The sequence below is a fragment of the Pocillopora damicornis genome, chromosome 14 (assembly GCF_964200805.1).
Source record: "Pocillopora damicornis chromosome 14, jaPocDami1.2, whole genome shotgun sequence".
Taxonomy (NCBI): Eukaryota; Metazoa; Cnidaria; class Anthozoa; order Scleractinia; family Pocilloporidae; genus Pocillopora; species Pocillopora damicornis.
The window spans coordinates 14,513,572-14,532,100 of record NC_142683.1 but is presented as its reverse complement, the minus strand read 5'-3'; the positions used below and the strand labels follow the sequence as shown (position 1 = coordinate 14,532,100).

The 18,529-nt window shown below is 36.6% G+C and overlaps 2 protein-coding genes and 1 long non-coding RNA gene across 9 annotated transcripts in view; 1 reads left to right on the top strand and 2 right to left on the bottom strand.

Moving 5' to 3' along the window:
- Nucleotides 1-298: 298 nt before the first annotated feature.
- LOC113669784 (uncharacterized) lies at nucleotides 299-12,017 on the bottom strand. Of its 7 annotated transcripts, none has more exons than XM_027185865.2 (6): nucleotides 11,630-12,017; nucleotides 11,080-11,139; nucleotides 4,663-4,929; nucleotides 2,860-2,962; nucleotides 1,798-1,901; nucleotides 299-612 (listed from the first exon to the last, which is right to left on the bottom strand). In XM_027185865.2, exons 2-6 carry the CDS (start codon nucleotides 11,125-11,127, stop codon nucleotides 418-420), a joined length of 717 nt encoding a protein of 238 aa, XP_027041666.2. In that variant the 5' UTR covers nucleotides 11,128-11,139; nucleotides 11,630-12,017; the 3' UTR covers nucleotides 299-417. The 7 variants fall into 7 exon arrangements, with proteins under 7 accessions (XP_027041666.2, XP_089049813.1, XP_089049814.1 ...); XM_089193687.1 differs by having other exon boundaries at nucleotides 11,554-11,630; XM_089193688.1 differs by lacking the exon at nucleotides 11,630-12,017 and adding an exon at nucleotides 11,348-11,579.
- On the bottom strand, nucleotides 6,318-7,751 carry LOC149034625 (uncharacterized). Its single transcript, XR_016182903.1, has 2 exons — nucleotides 7,456-7,751; nucleotides 6,318-6,704 (listed from the first exon to the last, which is right to left on the bottom strand). It is a non-coding gene; the product is annotated as an uncharacterized LOC149034625 (long non-coding RNA).
- A 4,771-nt stretch (nucleotides 12,018-16,788) lies between the features above and the next one.
- LOC113670143 (uncharacterized) overlaps nucleotides 16,789-18,529 on the top strand; it is a 34,110-nt gene continuing 32,369 nt past the window's right edge. Inside the window, exons 1-3 of the mRNA XM_027186235.2 lie at nucleotides 16,789-17,002; nucleotides 17,078-17,123; nucleotides 18,038-18,280. Of these exons, the coding sequence (XP_027042036.2) occupies nucleotides 16,982-17,002; nucleotides 17,078-17,123; nucleotides 18,038-18,280 (310 nt within the window). The 5' untranslated portion in view covers nucleotides 16,789-16,981. The remainder of the gene's footprint in view (nucleotides 17,003-17,077; nucleotides 17,124-18,037; nucleotides 18,281-18,529) is intronic.

The following is an 18,529-nucleotide window of genomic DNA, read 5'->3' as shown; positions in this document are numbered from 1 at the left end:
TGAGTCTTATGATCATTTTAAATTTTCCCTTCTCGCTGGTTTACATTCCCTTCGGTAAAAAAAAAAAACGAAGAGAATCTGGCTGTTTGTTAAGATGTAACATCCTAACTGATACTCTTACGTCTGTTATAAGGATAAGGTTAGATGTTTACTCCAGCGAATTTAAGAATTAAGAAGTGGGAAAGGTCAGAAAAAAAAACAGAAATCTGTGACTTTTTTAGATCAAATGTGTAACTCAAAGCATGATACATCAATATTCACTGTTACGCGCCAAAGGAATAAGGCTGATGAAGCTTAATAAGACTTTAAAAGTTCCTTTAATTTTTCAAAATAACTTACTGTGATATCCAATACGCGTGGTCTCTATATTCATCCTAAAATCTAAAAGTTCTTAAAATTGTCTAGGTCCACTACTTGTTAACAGGTTTTTACGCCATTTCTAGAGCGAAATTTAGTTGTATTACTGGTGTTCGCTGGTCCGACCGTGTTACTCTGAGGCGAGAGGTCCAGATATAATCGCTTGTTTTGACCAACAAGGCGGTATAAGTATATTATGCTCAAGTCATGGGTATCGTTGATAGTGTAGATGACAGTATCACTGTTTTGAGTTGGCTGCAAAATAAAAGCAGATTCATTTTATATCTAAAAGATAGCACGAAGGCAGTAAGGGGGAGGGGGGGGGGTTGAGTTGAGTTGGGTATTCCTCGATAAGGTCTATGAAGTGTATGGCTCTCGAGAGGGTTTTTTTTTCCAACTGTAGTGATATCTCACGGTTCATATGTAAAGTTTACAAGTAGTAGTGTTTGAAAGTGTGGGAATTTTTTGTCAGTTATGGATACAGTCTTTTCATGAAAGTGATAAAGTGTTTCATCGTAAGGTCTAAGAGAAGGGCTTGGCCAGCTCCTAGCTTAGTTTATGAACAGAGCGCAGCGAAGAAATTAACTGATGTTCCACCTTAATTTTACCCAGGGCATTGGTTCAGATGTTTGGTGCGTTATTCTGTCACGCTTGCGAGAACTTTCTACGCATGCGTATTGATATATATATTTTTTCAATGATAGTAAAATTTTTTTCCTTTTTCCTTTTATATGACCGACACACCCTGGTGACCTTTATTTTTAGTGCCTGCTTTTGTTTCTTTAGCATTAGCCGTAAATAGACTGGACATTTCAGTGAGTTTTCTTGAAAAAAATTGCAGTTCCTGCAATTGAAAATGTACAACTTATATTTCCAAATTCGTGTCCAATGTTTTTTGTGCGAGACTGATTTTAGGTTTGGTTTTATAGAGTGAGTTTCTTATGTAAATTTACCACTGTTAACAGTTCTAAAGCTGACGTTTCGAGCGTTAGCCCTTCGTCAGAAAGAACCTCTTTACTGGGCCAATTTACTTCATCAACTCAGCTGATAATGATACCCCCCCCCCCCCCCCCACCCCCTCACCGACACAGCACCAGAGTTTTTTAGAAACGTATGCCTTTTCCCACCCGTAATTGAATCTTTGGATCTTGGTAGCTCGTATTTTCATCAAACTCGTTATTGCTCGGGGCCAGATTGTTCCAAACCACGGTTTACCTAATGCGGGGTTAGTGTAAATATTTCGTTTAGTTTTATAGCTCTGCAAAGGGACTTTTCTTTCGTTTTTTCTTCCATTAGTTTCGAGTCAAAACCTTAACATTATACGTACTCTTCTGCGTGAGAAATTAAAGCCAAGGTTACGTTTAATCCTAGATTAACGTTAACACCCTCTCGAACAACCTGGCCCCGCAGAATATTACCACCCAATAGTTGCCTTCTTACCGACATATAAACGGTTCCGTTTGGGTCGATGGCTAAGTACTTTTGAGTTGCCTTATTCCTGTAAAATGGTAGGCCACCTGGAGTCCTTCCTACTTCAAATATGCCTGCATTGAAAAACCAATGGTGAAAACAGCATATTAATAATGTGAAACTCAATATGAGAAATCCCTTGGTAAGACTATTCCTTTTACATCTTCTGTCACTTTAAACACTAAAAATTACCAGTATCTAATTTCTCCTTACAGTTATACGGCTGAATAACTCATTAAGATCATGAGAATAACGGAAATGATCGCCGAGTTAGGGAGCTTTTGATTTTTCAACGACTTCTCCTTGCAATACGCAAAGAAAATGTATAGAGGTGTACGCAGAATATGGATTCTGATGTTATGGTGTAAAGGGTTAATGTAAACAAACTTAACCGACAGAAACAGTTACTTTTGATGAATAAGTTATAGCCTCATCGATAAATCCCTATCGTAGGACAACCACTGAATTACAATTTACAAAAACAAATTGGCACGAATAAAAATTATCAATGGTTTACGACTATTCACCGAAGTAGCGGTGGCTAGTGGTGGAGATTTATCGAGGGCAAGGTAACTAAGGTAAAAGATTGTTTTAGTTTAAACCGAGAAAATAACAATTAAAAAAACAAGCAAACTGAAACAAATGTTTGGAAGTTAAACTCTCGACAGGTGATTTTAGTCTATCGGTTGCTTGGAGATAATCACTTCCGAGCTAGCCAATAAACGCACGCAAAAAAGCGCTGTTCACCTGTTTGACAGCTGTGCGGTATATACTTATTGTGACAAGCATAAATAACGCAGGTGAATAGCACTTTTCGCGCACGCTGATTGGCGGGTATGGAAGTAATTATCAAGTACTATTCACCTACGAGCGGCCGTAGAGACAAAATTGCGCGTCAACAGCTTAATTTCCTACCATTTTCTGGTATGATGACAGAAATAAAACATTTCTTAACTAACTCAGTGCCACAACTATCTCCGCGTGTTTCTGTATGTCTTACTGATATAAGCGCGAGCAGTTAAAATCACTCACCCCTCGTCATACACTTGGACAAGTCCTTTGTTCCTACTGCATTTCCGTTCGAGTTTTCAATCAGATAATATCCAGCAGCATTCTTGAAACTTTTATCGGCTCTCTAAGAGAAAAAATAAAAAAATAAAACAACAAACAAAACAGCAAACATGGGATTCAGCAGGAGCCTATTGTCCGGAGCTTCCATCTTCCATACTTACCCTCTGGGTCAACCCTGTACCGTATCTTTTTAACTTTAGAGGCACCTCCCACGGGATTCTTTGCGGATCTTTACATAATAGTCAATCATAAGATAGCTATTGTCCTCTATTGTTTACGTCACATGCAGGCCGCACGAAAGTATTTCAATACATACATACATACATATACTTTATTTAAGCTCGAAATTCAGTGTAGCTGTAGAGCTAATATCTTCGAGAAAAAAAAATTGTTCGGAGCGGTGAAAATATAACGGTGAAAAGTGCGGAAAGTTTACCATTTTTTTTAGCTATTATGCGAACGTCGGCGTGTTTTCGCAGGAAATTAAAGAAAATTCCCCCCCCCCCCCCTTCACATATCTCAGTTCTAATAATAAAAAGATACGGAACAGGGTTGACTCAAGAGTACAATTGGTATGGAGGCTCCGGGTAATGAGCTCCTGGATTCTGTCAGTAAAGAAAAGAGAATATTTAAAACCAACCTATATCTGGTTATCGTATCATATTCGTTTGTTGTACCTGGGTAGCAGGAGTTTCATGAATAAGCTAGATCTGAGCAAAGCTATCAAAGAAGTACAAAAAGTGAAAACAAACTTAGAATTTGCAGGTGTTCACATGTACACAACCTGTATCTGTACCCAGTTTTGCACCTTTATGGTCTATTAGACTACCGAATGACAGTGCATACTAACGTGATATCAGTATAATCTTGGATCTAGACAGCATCAGAAACCTAACTTCTTCCATAAACACTTCGTTTGCGAATACCCCGCTGCTATTTAAGGAAAGGAAGTAAACTAAACAATTTGAAAAAAATCTTTCTTCATTATAAACGTTACTGTGGATTTTAATGGACGCCTTGGAGTTTATAAATGGCACATTCTGTATTCTGTTAGTTCGAAGGTTAAGGATTTGAATTAAGTTTAAAGTTTAGTTGAAAGGCCCTTCATAAATTGGTTAAATAAAATCTATTTCAAAAAGATGCATGGATGAAATCATCCTTCTCTTGATTATCGTTATTGCGAAAGACTCTCTCATCGAAATTGAATGCAAAAAATCAATAACACGAATTCACTACATGGCGTAAGATTGCTATATTACTCCTTTTTTTTACATCTATTACGGAACTATGCCATTCTCACCCTGGGGGGACAGCCCAATGCCGTTGTATACTATAACCTAACTAAAGGCTCATTACGTTTAAAGTGTCCGGCCATTGAGGACGATCTGTATCGAGTGAAAAGAATTTGTTTATATATGTGGTTAAATTTTACATCTCCCAGTCCAGGAAATAGCATTTCATGGGGCAATTCCTTAATGTTTTGCCTTTATATATTTCATTCTGAGATTTTTTGTACTTCACAATTCGCCATTGTTAGCGAAATCAAGCGGTAATTTAACTTGAAATTTGTAAACATTTGAAACTGCATCAAAATTAGCGAATGGAAGATAGCCAGTGACCTGATGTTTTATTACATCCCTGTATTGTGTTCCTGAGAAATCAGTAAAACAACAAGACAGGATAAAGTGAACCCTTTCCGATTGTATCCGAGTGAAATTTAACATATTTTTTTCGCCCAAAATCCTAACATCCGCTCATACTTACAGAATTTGGATTTCGTTTGTTGTTGGTCAAAAAGGCGTATTCATAAAGATCATCTTCTAGATCGTCCTCCACGTCGTCTAAACTATATTCTGGATCTAAATCCTCCATATCTTCGGACGGTGTTATATCTTCGTACGAAAAGGATCGGGAACTGACGTCATCTTCGGAACTCTCCGGTGTCCAGCTCGATTCCGAATAGGAAAACGCGTTTGGATGTCCGTTTATGAAGGTGATCATGCAGACGAGGAAGCTTAGGACAAAGAGAATCTGTTGGAAGAAAAAGATGACAGGAACTGTTTATGACTTTTGTTATCTGTGCTTTGTGTTTTCTAGCTTCGTTGTGACTTAAAAGTTAAAAATTGACGAATTTTTGCTAAGATAGCCCAATAGTTAACGTCTTTAATAATTTAAATAGTCAATCTTGTTTTTTTTTCGACCAGCAAACTTGGTTTTTGAAAACGGACTCAAAAAAAATTGACTAAAATTAAACCCAAAAGGTTGGGTATCTTCCGTGTCAACAAAAATCGCTCATAAATTTTCTTCGACAAGGATAGTTTGTTCCAAGATGCACTTTTGGTGTTAAAGACAAGAAGTACCGTCAAATAATTTAGCAAAACGTGAACTCCTGAGGTTCAATTGGAGGATTAAGAATTATTACTAACTTTTAATTGTCTTGGTGCTCCTGCTTTTATATCTATTTGAGATCAGACAGTTACTAACGGCATCGGAGTGTGTCTTTAGTGCTAGAATATCATGACAAGTTTTTAACAACTAAAGTAACTATCTATTAAAATCTAACCATGAACAAAACACTAAATCACGAGAAAATAACAATAGTAATAAAAATCCTACCCATTTTGAATAAAGTAAACTCTTGTTCATTTTGAGCTCAGTGTGCAAAGGTGTACTTTAGTCTGACACTCTAATCCTAGTTTACAGTATTCTCCACTACAATGCTTTAAAGCCGGCGATACCTCCAACCACTTGCCTTTATATATATTCATAGAGTAACAGGCAGGTGGGGAAAGTGTTATTCCGGCCTTAAAATGATATTAAGAGGCTTGAAGCTTGAAATCACTTATCATATGAGACCTATTTGCTCGCACTTCCTACGTTTGCATATCCGATTACCTCACTATGGCAGTGTTAGAAGTCTCGGCGATCAACTCTGAGATTAGGCCTTTTAACTTCCTTTTTCATCTTTATTCCCTCACGACAGCTCTTTAGCAAACTTCCACAGTTCTCACGCTCCAGTTTTTGCTTGAATTTGTCTGGAATTCAGACACACTTTTGTCTCTGTCTAATTTCTCCGACGCTTTATTACAGGATTTCTTTGCTTGTTTCATTGTTATACCCTTTTGTCTTAGAAAAGAGTGGGTTGAAATACAAAGCCATAAAATTTGATATCAACTTTTCTGGAGCAAAAATAGATTCAGGTTAATAGTTGTTGGAGACGTATTAGTACAATATTGCAGTTCCTGATTCTTGAGAGTTTGTCAGTAGGCATTTTTATGAAGCACGATTTTAGGATTTTCAGAGGAAGGTCTTAAATTTCCCCAATTGAAATACAGATCTGCAGTTAAACCTTGCTTGCATATGGCGATGAAGGAAAATTAAACGATATCATTAAGAACAATCTAGAACTTTCTGTCTACATGTGAGATAGCTTGTTCTCGTACAGAGTTTTAATGAAATCATCGCATTGGCAAGTGCGGAACTTACAACATAGCGATTAAAATAATGTTTTGTCTTTTAATGTCCTATCAAAATTCAGGAGCGTTGTTTACTGAAAAAAAAAAATAATAATGATAAAAAATAAGACATCTTGCTGAAAATGCCGTTTCCCGTACAGGCAGATGGAAATGTATTGGTAAGACACTAAAGTTTACAATTTGTAAAGCTTGGTCCAACTGATTTGGAAACATAATCATGGTGGAGATATGAAGCTCTCGGCATCGAGAATTCCAGAGTCTTCAGGATTTCCAACAATCTAAGCACGTCCAGAGGGAGCAAAGTTTCTGTCATGACTTGAAAGAACTTCCCTGAAATTTAAACCGCATGATTGTTCCTTTCAAAAAAATCTAACATGGAAAACAAAGATTGACCTTTTTCTAATTTCTTATTTTTATGTCTCGTTGACAAGAACAAGACAATAGAATGGTTTTCTCGACATTCGTTTAAATATTTATCTCGGAATTGTTCTTCCTGTTGTAGGGCAGTCGTAATCTATGCTAAAAATGTACAACACAAAAATATCAGCGATTTCCAATTTACGAATCTCGAGAAAGCCTCTAATTTCGATTTTTTAGACCGGTTGTCGCAGCTTTCATGCCCGCCTTTACGCCGTCACCAACTCTAAAAGATTAACAGTCGCCTCCAGAGAGCGATATAATGCCGCTAATAGCTGCTATGAATAGAATACTTAATAAAACAACCAATTTTTTCCCTAGAAGTTATTACAGCCCGAGGCAATGAACTGACGCTCTCTTTAAGAATATACTCAGACACCTGTACAGTTTCAAGCAAGGCAAATGGTTTACAGTACTTGACTGTTCATTTCTTAATGCTTCAGATATTCAAGGCGCTCGCGTAAAATTTCGTTGGGTCGCCTGAAATGTGTTGTTAGAATGACTCCCAAACTCTTTATTAAAAGCGTGACTCAGTTATATATTGATTTCACCTCAAATTGAGGAAACCTCTCTCAAGACACGAATATTGGGCATTCATTTCACAATTTTAATCACACACTATTCGAAAAAGTGTTCGGATATTGGGTTTATCATACTGGCTCACCTTTTTACAAGCTTTGTTCCGCAAATTTGCGTGGTCATCGAAGACAATTTCCCACCAGTGTTTTTTTTCTCTTCGTATCTACTGACCGTGCAAGTGCTGTAGTGGTAAAAACTGGTATCTGCCCTAGGTCGATAAGCTAATAACTGTTCTTTCGGTCATGCAATAACTTTCTGATAAGAAGGTACACGTTTGCTTATTAAATTGTGATAATTACTCTCACCCACCGGTATATTACAGTTGTGCTATACTGAGCACTATATTTCCTTTGCTTTTGTCAGTGATACAAGAGCGGGTGTGTTTTAATGAAATAATGATCATGTACAATATATCAAAAGAATGTCCTTGAAATCCCATTTTATGAATTATGTTTGTACTGTCACTTTTAAAAATGAAGTTGGTTTACCGAAAAAGTAATTTAATTTTGATAAAATTGAGATTATACCATTTTCATTTGAAACCATTTGCGAGTTATACTTTGCGAGGCGATTTTTTGTTCTCGATCGACAAACACTTGTTGCCCGGTTTTCCCACGCTGAATCCGTAGGAAATACTAATTACTGAATCATAACTACTGAATTTCGATTTAAAGAATCGAGCCATCAGTTTTAAAAAAGTGAAGTTTTGTAAACGCAACACTCTTCATATGTTGACGTCAGAAGGTTCTCGCAGCACAAATGGTGGTGAGGTGGGTCGAGATGTTACTCGAAACTTGCTCGTGTATCAACATTGTTTCGAAGTTCTATTTTAAGAGCAAAGAGGGACTAAGATGAACCATTTCACCTGTGGCATATGTGCTGACGAATTCAGGTTTACGTCAGCCCTATTTTTGGAATAGTTTCAAGGTTTGCATTACAATGGCGAAAGACGTCAATGATAGAATGGCTATTGAAATACGTGGCGATAAAGTCATTCGTGCGACAACTCTATTAATAGAGAAAATAATATTAGAGGTAGCATTTACTACATACGTGGAATACTTTTCAATGAAAAAATTCAATGTTAATTTAAAACAAACCTGCCGTCGAAAAAGGACTTTAAGTTATTCAGTTTCATGTAACCTAGACACACCTTGTACTTTTTAATGAATCTGCATGTACGTCGTTGTTCATCTTGGAAAATTAATTTTACTCTGTAATTCGTTCTTATTTGAAATCCGTTTTAATCATCTCTATCTCTCGAAATAATTTTTCCCTTTTTTAACATATTTCTCTCTTTTTGGTCTTTTCAATTTTTCGTCAGTGTAGTCTTCTTTAAGTTAAAAACTCGTTTCATCTTGAAAAATTTTCCAAATGTACAATTGCAACAATTTTGTTTCTTCTCCAACCTTCTTTCGTTTTGACTAATTAATCCTTCTATTGAATTTTTACATTTCACCAAACTAATATTTTGCCAAATTGGTCTCGTTAAGTTTGAAAGTAGCTGCTCAAGGCGCAAACTTACTCGAAATATCTTAGCGGTGGTTCCTTTAAAATTGCGCGTCTTTCTCGTAAATTCTCACATGGTAACCCGATTAAAGCAAACTAAGTTGAATGAGAGTATAAGCTGGCTATGTCAGACGACCTTTAAAGAGGTAGAAATAAACAAAATAGGGCAAGAATCGCTGAGGATAGATAAGCAACAAACTTGAAATTTTTTGGTTTTAATACGAAAGTTTCGCCAAACGTAAAAAGTCACAAACTTCATCGCCATTTGGGCTCTCACCATAGCCTTTGACTGGATCTTACCATCGCATGCTTTAGCGTTTCATATCGCAGTTTGCTGGTCTTTAAAGCAGGTCTGCTAAAATAACGTCACGATCTTTGGAAGCCTATAGTTGCGAGTTTAGAGGAGAAGACTTTTTCTCTTTTTCTTTTCCTCTTTATAAAATATTTGCCATAGAGAACGATAGTACGTAGTGTCAATAGTATATTGTAAACTTTACAACTGAATTGTAACTTTTGTATAAAAAATCCAATTTTCCCGTAAAATATCAGATAATTACTAAGATGATAGGTGATGGGAATGTAGATACTTGTCAAGTAAGGAAGTTGCGTGATGTTCTACTTTTGCTAATAACATCACTGAACAGGAAAGGAAAATTACAACTTCCTCTTGCTCGTATTATGACTGAAAATTTCCCTGTTTTCTCCCTTTGATTGCAAATTATACGTCAAACGTGATCAGTTTCTTTATTGTTCAAATCGTGAAAAGAATATCATTTTCAGAAGATAACATTTTGTAGCAATTCCTGACGATGTTTAAAATGCAGTGACATTTACCACAAATGTTGGCTCTATCTGCCAAGCATGGTTTCAGTTTTTCGAGGAAGTGCTATCTGAAGTTTCTAGAGCGTGTGTTTCAATATCTTGAAGATTAAAAGAGTAGCTGGGTCGGGCTTTTAAAGACACGTTTTAATTAATCCAGAAGATGTGAAAGTTCTGAAATAGGTTAACAGCTTTGCATTTAGTTTCTTGGCTTCAAATTTCTATAATTTCGATCGAAACCCCTCTTACGGCTAGTCCCAATTATGCATTTCTCACAACAGGAATTAAAACCGAACTAAACGCAAATGCTGGATTAGCTCTAAGCACCGATCAAGTTCCCGACAGAAGGATCGTTGGTGCTACTTTCAATTAACTTTACTGCGAAATTTTGTATTTCTGTTTTTCCACAGGCGCGCCTTACACCATATCGATGTGGTAATTGGCACATACTGTTATATTTAAGTCATTGTCTTTGTTTTGTTACAAGTTCGGTTTACTTAAACCAGAAAATTTCTCCTAGTTAGAAATAGTAATCTGCCGATGGCGGAGACTTTAGAACCCGGTTTTAACACTTCGGATATATGATCCTTATATTTTAAGAAATGCTTTCTGATGCAAAATTAAATGCCATTGTTGTTTAGTATTACTTATGGTACATCTGTTATGTGTACTTAACGTTTTTTTTTTTTTACTTAAAAACCTTACTGAGCAGCTTTATAAATAGCAGCTTTAAGATGCTTCTCATATGGAGTATTGTATTCTCTTCGGTGCAAGGTTGAGTTACGAAAAAGCTTTTGAAAGTTCTAAAGCACCTTAGGTATTCTCATGTTATATTCAATCTGAAAATGGCTGTATAATTTGTTAAAGGCTGACGTAATACCTGTCATCCTTGTCACCCATTACAACGTCCATGATGCAGTTCTGGAGGGCTCCGACATTTAAATATGAATATGATCTTTGTACCTGACCTTTTAAATAGGCAGTGTTCTCATTGGTGAAAAGATGCCTGTAACTTCAAATTTGTGTGAGGATGAAACCTTTATCTTTGACCATTCAAATGACAGCATCTGAGAAGTATTTTATGTAAAATGTTCTTTATGATGTACAAAGTGACTCAAATTTACAAGTCTTTGAGTAAAACCTGGGGCACCATCTGAATAAGATCTACTGAGAGGAAATACACATCTTAGCTCCGCTTACACTGGGCAAAAACACACATATGAATACTGCAGTATTTCAGTTATCCATAACAAGTGCTAAACTTTTCTGTGATCTCCAGAATATTTTTATTCTGATAGAAATTCTACTGGTCTCTTACGGCACCTTTTTTGCCTTAACCTCGCTCAAAAATGAATTGCTATCGAATAAGGTAACATCATACCTTAGTGATGAGATCACTGTCTTCTGTGGTGCGCCGACGACGTACCATCCTTTCTTCAGGCTAAAAGAAACTTCAGTTAGTTACTTGAGGGCGTTACTCTAAAATTATTTCAGATTATCAGATATGCGGCAGGCAGAATTATGCGCTGTACCACATTGCTTTAAGCTATTGACCTCAATTTCACTCCTACGCGATATTTCAATTGCCTTTACAGTTACAAATTCTACCCTTGTTGAAATGCAAACTGTTTCATTAAACATGATATCACCTTCAAAAAATTTAAAAAACCTGATAATCGCTTTCTATGGTTTTTCAGGTTGCTCACTCAAGCGAAAGTCATAATCCTTATCAAAGAGCGAAAAAAAGAAAATTCTGTAAACACGCCCGAACACGGAACTTAAACTGAAAGTCATACGAGAGAACACACAAGCAAAAAAATAATTTCTTTTTGTGTGTTTGGAAATGTTTTTTCACCTAAGAAACTGCCAGACTTAAAGACCAATTGAATTTGGACATGTTCCCTACTCATGCACATTGTGTATGTACTCACGTTTTCGACGTATCAGTCAACCTTTCCGATTTTATCACCCGCTTTGCTGGAGATTACCGTAACCAAATGAAGTTTACACTTAACAAAGCACGCTTTATACAATAATAATTGATTCAGTAATTCAAGGAAGTTTTTGCTTCATAATCAGTCGCATATGGGTTTTTAATTAAAAGGAAAATACTCTACATTTGAATGGTTATCAAAAGAGATTCTTTTGTAAAAAGCTTTTTCAAAACAAAAGGTGGCCTCAGGTGGTTATATCCTATTAATGCTTTCGTTTTTTTCCGCCGAAATTAATATCAGTTTGTCCTCCTCTTCCATGTAGCGATTTTTCGTACGTTTTCAAAACGTATAGCAATACGAAGGTTGATGTTTTTTGAAGTCTATGAGCGAAACGAAATCAAGTTTTTTTCTTATTCAGGTTTTATCTAGTTTTATCTAGAATATGGGTTCACTTACCTCTTAAGAGAAAATCAACTTTTTGTTATGTTAATTTCCTTAAATTTATGGCGTCGAGGAGGTAAAGAAAAATAGGCGTTAATTTTCACACAAGCCACATTGAGTTAAGTATAGCAATTATACGCTTTGCCCAATGTAAAGGATATCTAATTTCGAATTATATTTATTGGGAGGAAATTTGACAAGTTAACTCACAAAATTATTTCATGGAGCCAGTCACATGATAAAATCTGACGAATTAAAAGACAGTTAATTTATCAGCTTTATACTTACTGCGTGTTATTTTATGATTATTTTATGGTAAGACCTTTTGAAATAATATAGCGACGATTAAATTCTAGAAGGTAAATGAAGTCGTATGCAAATGATAAACAATTTTGTAAGCACCTTCACTTAAAGGTTTCGAGTTAAATGAATTGGACGTGCAAAGTTATTATGCCATTCGGTTAGCTGTCGTATTCGTTAGCCTTTCGGTTCATGTTTCCTAATGATCAGAAAGATATTGGCCTCAGATTGCATCGATGAAACCTCTCTGATATTTGAGACGTTTCCCTCTTTGATTCACCAACTTATTCGTAAGTGAATTCATAATAAATTTTAACTTTTATGGTCAAAATCCTTGCTTCACCACTTTATTAGCTTAGTGTAACGAGAAGAAAAAGTTAGGTCATTAACGTTATAACTTGTCGTTTTTCGTTTGTTTGGCGTCACATCTATGAGAATAAGCTGCGTTTCAATTAATGATGAAAGTTTAGCGAGCGTCATACCACTAATTTATTATAAAGAAAGGATTAATTCCAGAACTTTCATCATTTGAACACAAAAGCTCCTCTTTTTGCATACAGACTGAGCAATCAACACATCCCAACCTTTAAAAAAACGTTTAAATAAGTCTTGCATCTGATATTATTCATCGTATTTGCTGACAACCATGACAGATGATACTTTCGTAAATCTGATGCATTTTTTTTGGCAAAAACTGTGGTGCTTCACCATGAGATCAATAAACGTATTACACATCTACCTGTTCTCACAACATCAATAAACTATGAAAGAGTTGCAGGACACCCAGTTGGGTCTTCTTTCATAATAAAAGGGTCGACGCCCCAAAGAACACCTCAAGAAGAGCTAGATGTAGACTGAGTTGAAAAGCCTACTGTATCTTGCTTGCTTAGTTCTCGGTTGCACTTTCCATCCGAATAAAGAACTTGCATACCTATCAAGTCTCTGTGATCTAGAGCTTTGATATTGCTGCACTGAAAAAATAATTCAACTTTTGATGCGGTTTTTTCTTTTTAATTTTTCTAGGCTTTTTAGCCTGATAAATATACCCTCGAGTTTTTGTCTAGTGCATCTAAATGTAAGTTTGTGTAATAAATGACCATTGGGGAAGAATCCCTAAAAGCCTTTTCCAAATTTGACTACCGTCCGTCTTTTAACACATTTTCCATTTATTTACTTGGAATTACTTATAATTGATAGAAAGATAAATTTAACTCAAGCTTATTTCTTTGAATTAAACAGTACGAATGGATCACCACAGACAATTAGATTAATTAGTTTAATTTATAGGTCTACGTGGTAACTAATTCAGGATGCAATTAAATAATTTAACAACCTTTACAGCACCATACCGCGGAAGCATTAAGCTCTAAAAGAAAACCGCCGAAAGGTTATTTTCTATTGGATATTTTTTTGGACTTAAACGGCTGCACTAGCAATTTAAAACATGAAGTAAGGAGAAAGGAAGCTCTCTTTTAGTCGTTTTTTTAAAATTATATATTTAAATATTATAGAGAAGAGAGAATCGGGATAAGCCAAGAGTTTACGGGTTTAGACAAAAGACATATTCGAACTTTGTGCTGCTTTGCAGCTTATTGTCAGAAACCAAAACATAGTGACAAACATAGTGACAAACATAGACCCTTTTTAATCAGGCGAACTGAATTAAAATTTATCACAAGAGCCTTTCGTAGTCAAATTTCTCCCGATCATTCTGGATCTTTTTTTAATGGCTTTTCTAACGACGAGAATCGCATTTGTTCCCACGAATTGTGAAATAAAGAAAAATGATTTATGAACGCGGATAGCAAAAGCCCGTCGTTTGACTTTTTCACTTTTATCTGGAATTTTCCCAATCTTATGGGTTTTCAAACTGATTTATGACTGCACAGAGCTTGAAACGACTTTGGACCACGCAGTGACAAGCGAACGGCTATAAGGATGCTTTAAGTAGTCGCCATGTAAACTCTGCGGAAGAGGCGATGATGAACCGTTATGGAAAAGGAAAAAAATATAAAGTTATTCCTGCTTCAGCATCACTCGTTCTTATTGTAACAAGGCTAAGATGAAATTAAAACACTCGATTAAATGGGCGTGACTTAGACAGTGGCTAATTTCTAGTTGCTGCATATATTTTTCACAGTGGTAGGTGTCGTACAACACAGATATAAAAAACATCTCAGAGACTAGCTTAAGGTTTTAAATTTGGGTGAATAACAAAAATTTCAAGTTTATTTTACAATGAAGGATATGACCCCAAAGGTAAAGCTCGATAGTGATGCTCATGTTTAAGGACTGATCAATCAGTTGTAATGAAACGGGCCTGTAATGATCTGAATGTCACACAACTCTTCTCTTGACTCTGAGGATTTCATGTGTTTAGGTCATCGAAACTTCAATCATTGTCAACCATAATAGTCCTTCTTAGGACAGCTCACACCCAATCGATCACACTGGACGATAGAAGGGTAATATTTTTAGCAATCGATCAAATATCTGAAATGATCGTTATATCTTCTGCACACAACAATTTGACTATTTCTTAGGATGGCCAAAGACGAAGAAAGACTGAAGTTGCCCATATCCTCGCCTTTTTTTCTAAATCGGCCTTTCGTGCCGTTCAAACACTTGCACTCTGTGGTTTTGCCATTGCCTATCTTGCTTTGTTCACTAGACTAAAAATATCGCGGGCCGTTCGACTCGCCTTGTCGTCCTCCTTGCTTTCCGAAGCTGAGCGGAGGTTTCTGTCGCTGTCAGAAACTGTATTGTAATGTTCATGAGTATCAAACGTCTTAGGGCTACCTTCATACGGAACGCAGTGGGTTGGATTAATACAAGGATCATTTCCACGTATTGTCTTTAGCGTTTCACTTTAAAGAGAAAAGACTTTATTGGCCTCTATCCCCGTATTAACCAATGAACGTGTCTTCGTCGTTGCCTTGAAAGAGGGAATTATAATGAGTGATTCTTTCCGTCATTATGCAATGCACGATTAGTTCCGTGTTATTGAACAAAGATCTTGGTGTTCGTGAGGAACTTGTTTTACAGACAGCGATCGCCTGAATTTTCTAGCACTTTATCCTCATATTGATCAGTTTACAGTTTTTTTTTTCTTTTCATCCTTCGCTGTCTATAGACAACCCATAACGATACACAGGCTTTCTTTATCTCCAAAGTAATCCATATAACACCTTTGCAACTGATCATAAGGATCTAGATCCTGTGGTTTCCATAATCTCCAACGAAAACATTTTTGTTTTGATCAATGGATATTCCAGCTGGCTCGTTAAATTGCTCCTCTTAATTACTCCCTGGTCAGTATAATGATCTTATGGAAGTGCCATCACTCTGGAAACGTAAACTCTTTGATTCGCTTTGGACACACAGAAAAGGCTACGATGCACTTGCTTTTGCGTCTATACGGAGCAAAGGAGTTAAAATGAATCCAGAATTATTCCCTGGTGAATTATCCCCACAGCTTCAGCACCCTCGATGTTTTGATTGTCCACTGAAACACGCAAACGCGTTAGTCTTGTTTTTGTCCTATTCTCCGTACGAAAACCGCTTAAATTTTTCTTTGTGGGCTTAGCTCTAGCAGTGAGATGGCTCCTAATCCCTCATAGAGAAAAACAACACTTTCCGACCGTGTTTCTTACGTAAACGTTGTCTGGTCGACAAGTGCTGCCGACAAGATTTCAATAGAAGTCATCGTCTTTAACAACGGTCAATCAGCAAGATCAAGTCGTGCAGCAACTAAGCGCTCTGTGTAGAGTCATGCCGCGCTGAATAGTATCAAAACTGATCAAACAATTGCTCAAAATTAGGACAGTTTTTTAGACGTCGAAGCACCTGCTGGTATGTCTTTTCTTGAAACTATTAAATTTTTCGGTATGCACGTACAGACTACGACAAGATCCAAATGAATCTGAGGGTAAATTTTTCAATAACGCGTAACAGTCCTGATTCGTTAGACATTGCCAGCATTCAGCCCAAGGAGATCAGATCACAGCTGCAAAGAATTAAACTTAGTCGAGGAAATAATTTCTAAAATTGAATCGTAGAAGAGTAGAAAAATTAAAAAAACAAAACAAAACACGACAAAGCAAAACCAAACGGGGTAAAAAAACTCCATAATTTTCAATTCTATGCTTTTAAGTATGTTTATAGAAATCATTTCAAAATCATCCAATTTAATTGGAAAACTGTGTTTCCCAAAGCTTGAACATGGCTCTTCGAGACGAGAGAATATCTCAATTGCGAAATTTTTGTTTATCAAAGGCTTGAATTGGCCAATTCACCCCCCGAAGATGGATATAGCATCAAGTATTAATGAAAGAAAACTTTCGTAGACCTTAATGACGCTTTTGTCGGCATTTTTTTTGTAAAGTTTTATTATGCTAATAGCCAACTTAAACTAAAAATATCCTTTATTACGAAACATTTCAGACATTCAGAAGTTTTTGTTTCTGATCGCTGCGATAGAAAAAAGAAATACTAAGTATTCGCTTCGTCGAATACTTATACAATTGAGGAAGTTATAACATATTTTTGTTACGAGACTCCTGACACTTCGTATTTCAGGTGTTAAAATCAAGACTTACTGCAGGGCAAATGGGTCCTAAACCTCTCGAGGTACGTTGATGGATTATTGTGTAAGGGCTTTGAGGTTATATCTCGCTGTATTGTTTCTGCCTTTCTTATCAACAGGTTCTTATCGTGGTCTTTGCCATAAGATGTTTCACTGTGGAAACGGGTAAGTCCACAATTTCAATCACATCTCTTTGAGGGAATTGTTGTGCCTTGTAAATTTTTGGAGGTAGAATTCGTTTAATTAATTTTTCAAAGGATGATTAAACCCGGAAACTGAGAATGCGGGTCTTAAGTCTGGGGCATAAGACCTGCAAATGCTTTTAGGTCACTTCTATTTCGAAAACCTTGAGTGAATCTAGAGAGAATGTCCTTAGAAAGCCCAAGAGTTGGCTCTTCATATTTCACAAAAACATCCCATCAGCGAGGGGGCTACATGAGTATATGCTGCTGAGAGACCAGATGCCTTGCTTTTGAACAAAAGAAGATAAAACATGACGTTTATGCCAGAGGGAAACATCAAATTTTACCCTGAGAGTGCTTTTCCAGTAATTCTCACTTCAAGCTTGTACAAAATAGCAAAAAGTCTAGTGTTCAAAGCTTGTGCAAGTATTTCCTCCTCAAAGAACAAACGTTTGAAAGTAGAATGCAATGAGTTGAAAATTTGTCGTTTGTCGCTTGTAGTAACTCCCCACGTTTAAGTTCTCTCTAATATTTTGCATTGAGACGACTTGTTTTGAAATAAGGCCGTTATGTATGGGGGTGCAGTTCTAACAAATCAAACTTAATACCACCTTAATGCAATTGCAATTTAGCAAAGTTTTTCCTGATATGGAACAGGACATTCTAGAATTACCGTTAGCCTCATTTTCAAAGGGAGTCCTGGTGTTCAACCTTTAGTCTGATTGAAAGTTTTTATTCACTCAACTTATTTTCATACGAATGGTCGAGAATCAGGCCTCGTTTTAAAAGAAGGGGTAAAAGATAAAAGGTAATTCGGAAATGGCCTATTGTTCTTTAAACCCCGCGATCCAGATTAACATTTTACTGATTTGCTCTTTTTTGCGTAATGTTGTGCAGCTAAGATTTTGGGACGGTGGAGCCTGGATGATTTGGAAAATGGCCATTTTGTCGAATCCCAAAGTCAGAACGCATCTTCTACTTTGTTGCTCGCTCGCGATGGTGCCACGCATACCCGCACCGGGGTACTGACGGTAGGGGATGTCAACTACCTGAGTGTTTCTGTTCCTAATGGTGATTGCCTCGTGAATAAAGCGGCATGTGGTGGCAACCTTGTTGTCTCTTTTTGGATGAAACTTAAAGGTTGTAGACGAAACTTATGTTTTTTCTTATCTCATCTAAACATATGACAGCCATATAGACATTTGAGAAACCTTTGAAATTCAGGCAAAACAATGAAACGAGATACAATAACTACTGCTCTGGTACTTAGTAGAAATTTGTCTCCTCATTAATGTTGCTTTTAACCCACGAACGAGATAGAGGAAATCGTTTCTCAGAACTTTCCCCAAACGTATCCCTATCATCATTCTGATGGATGCATGATCCACG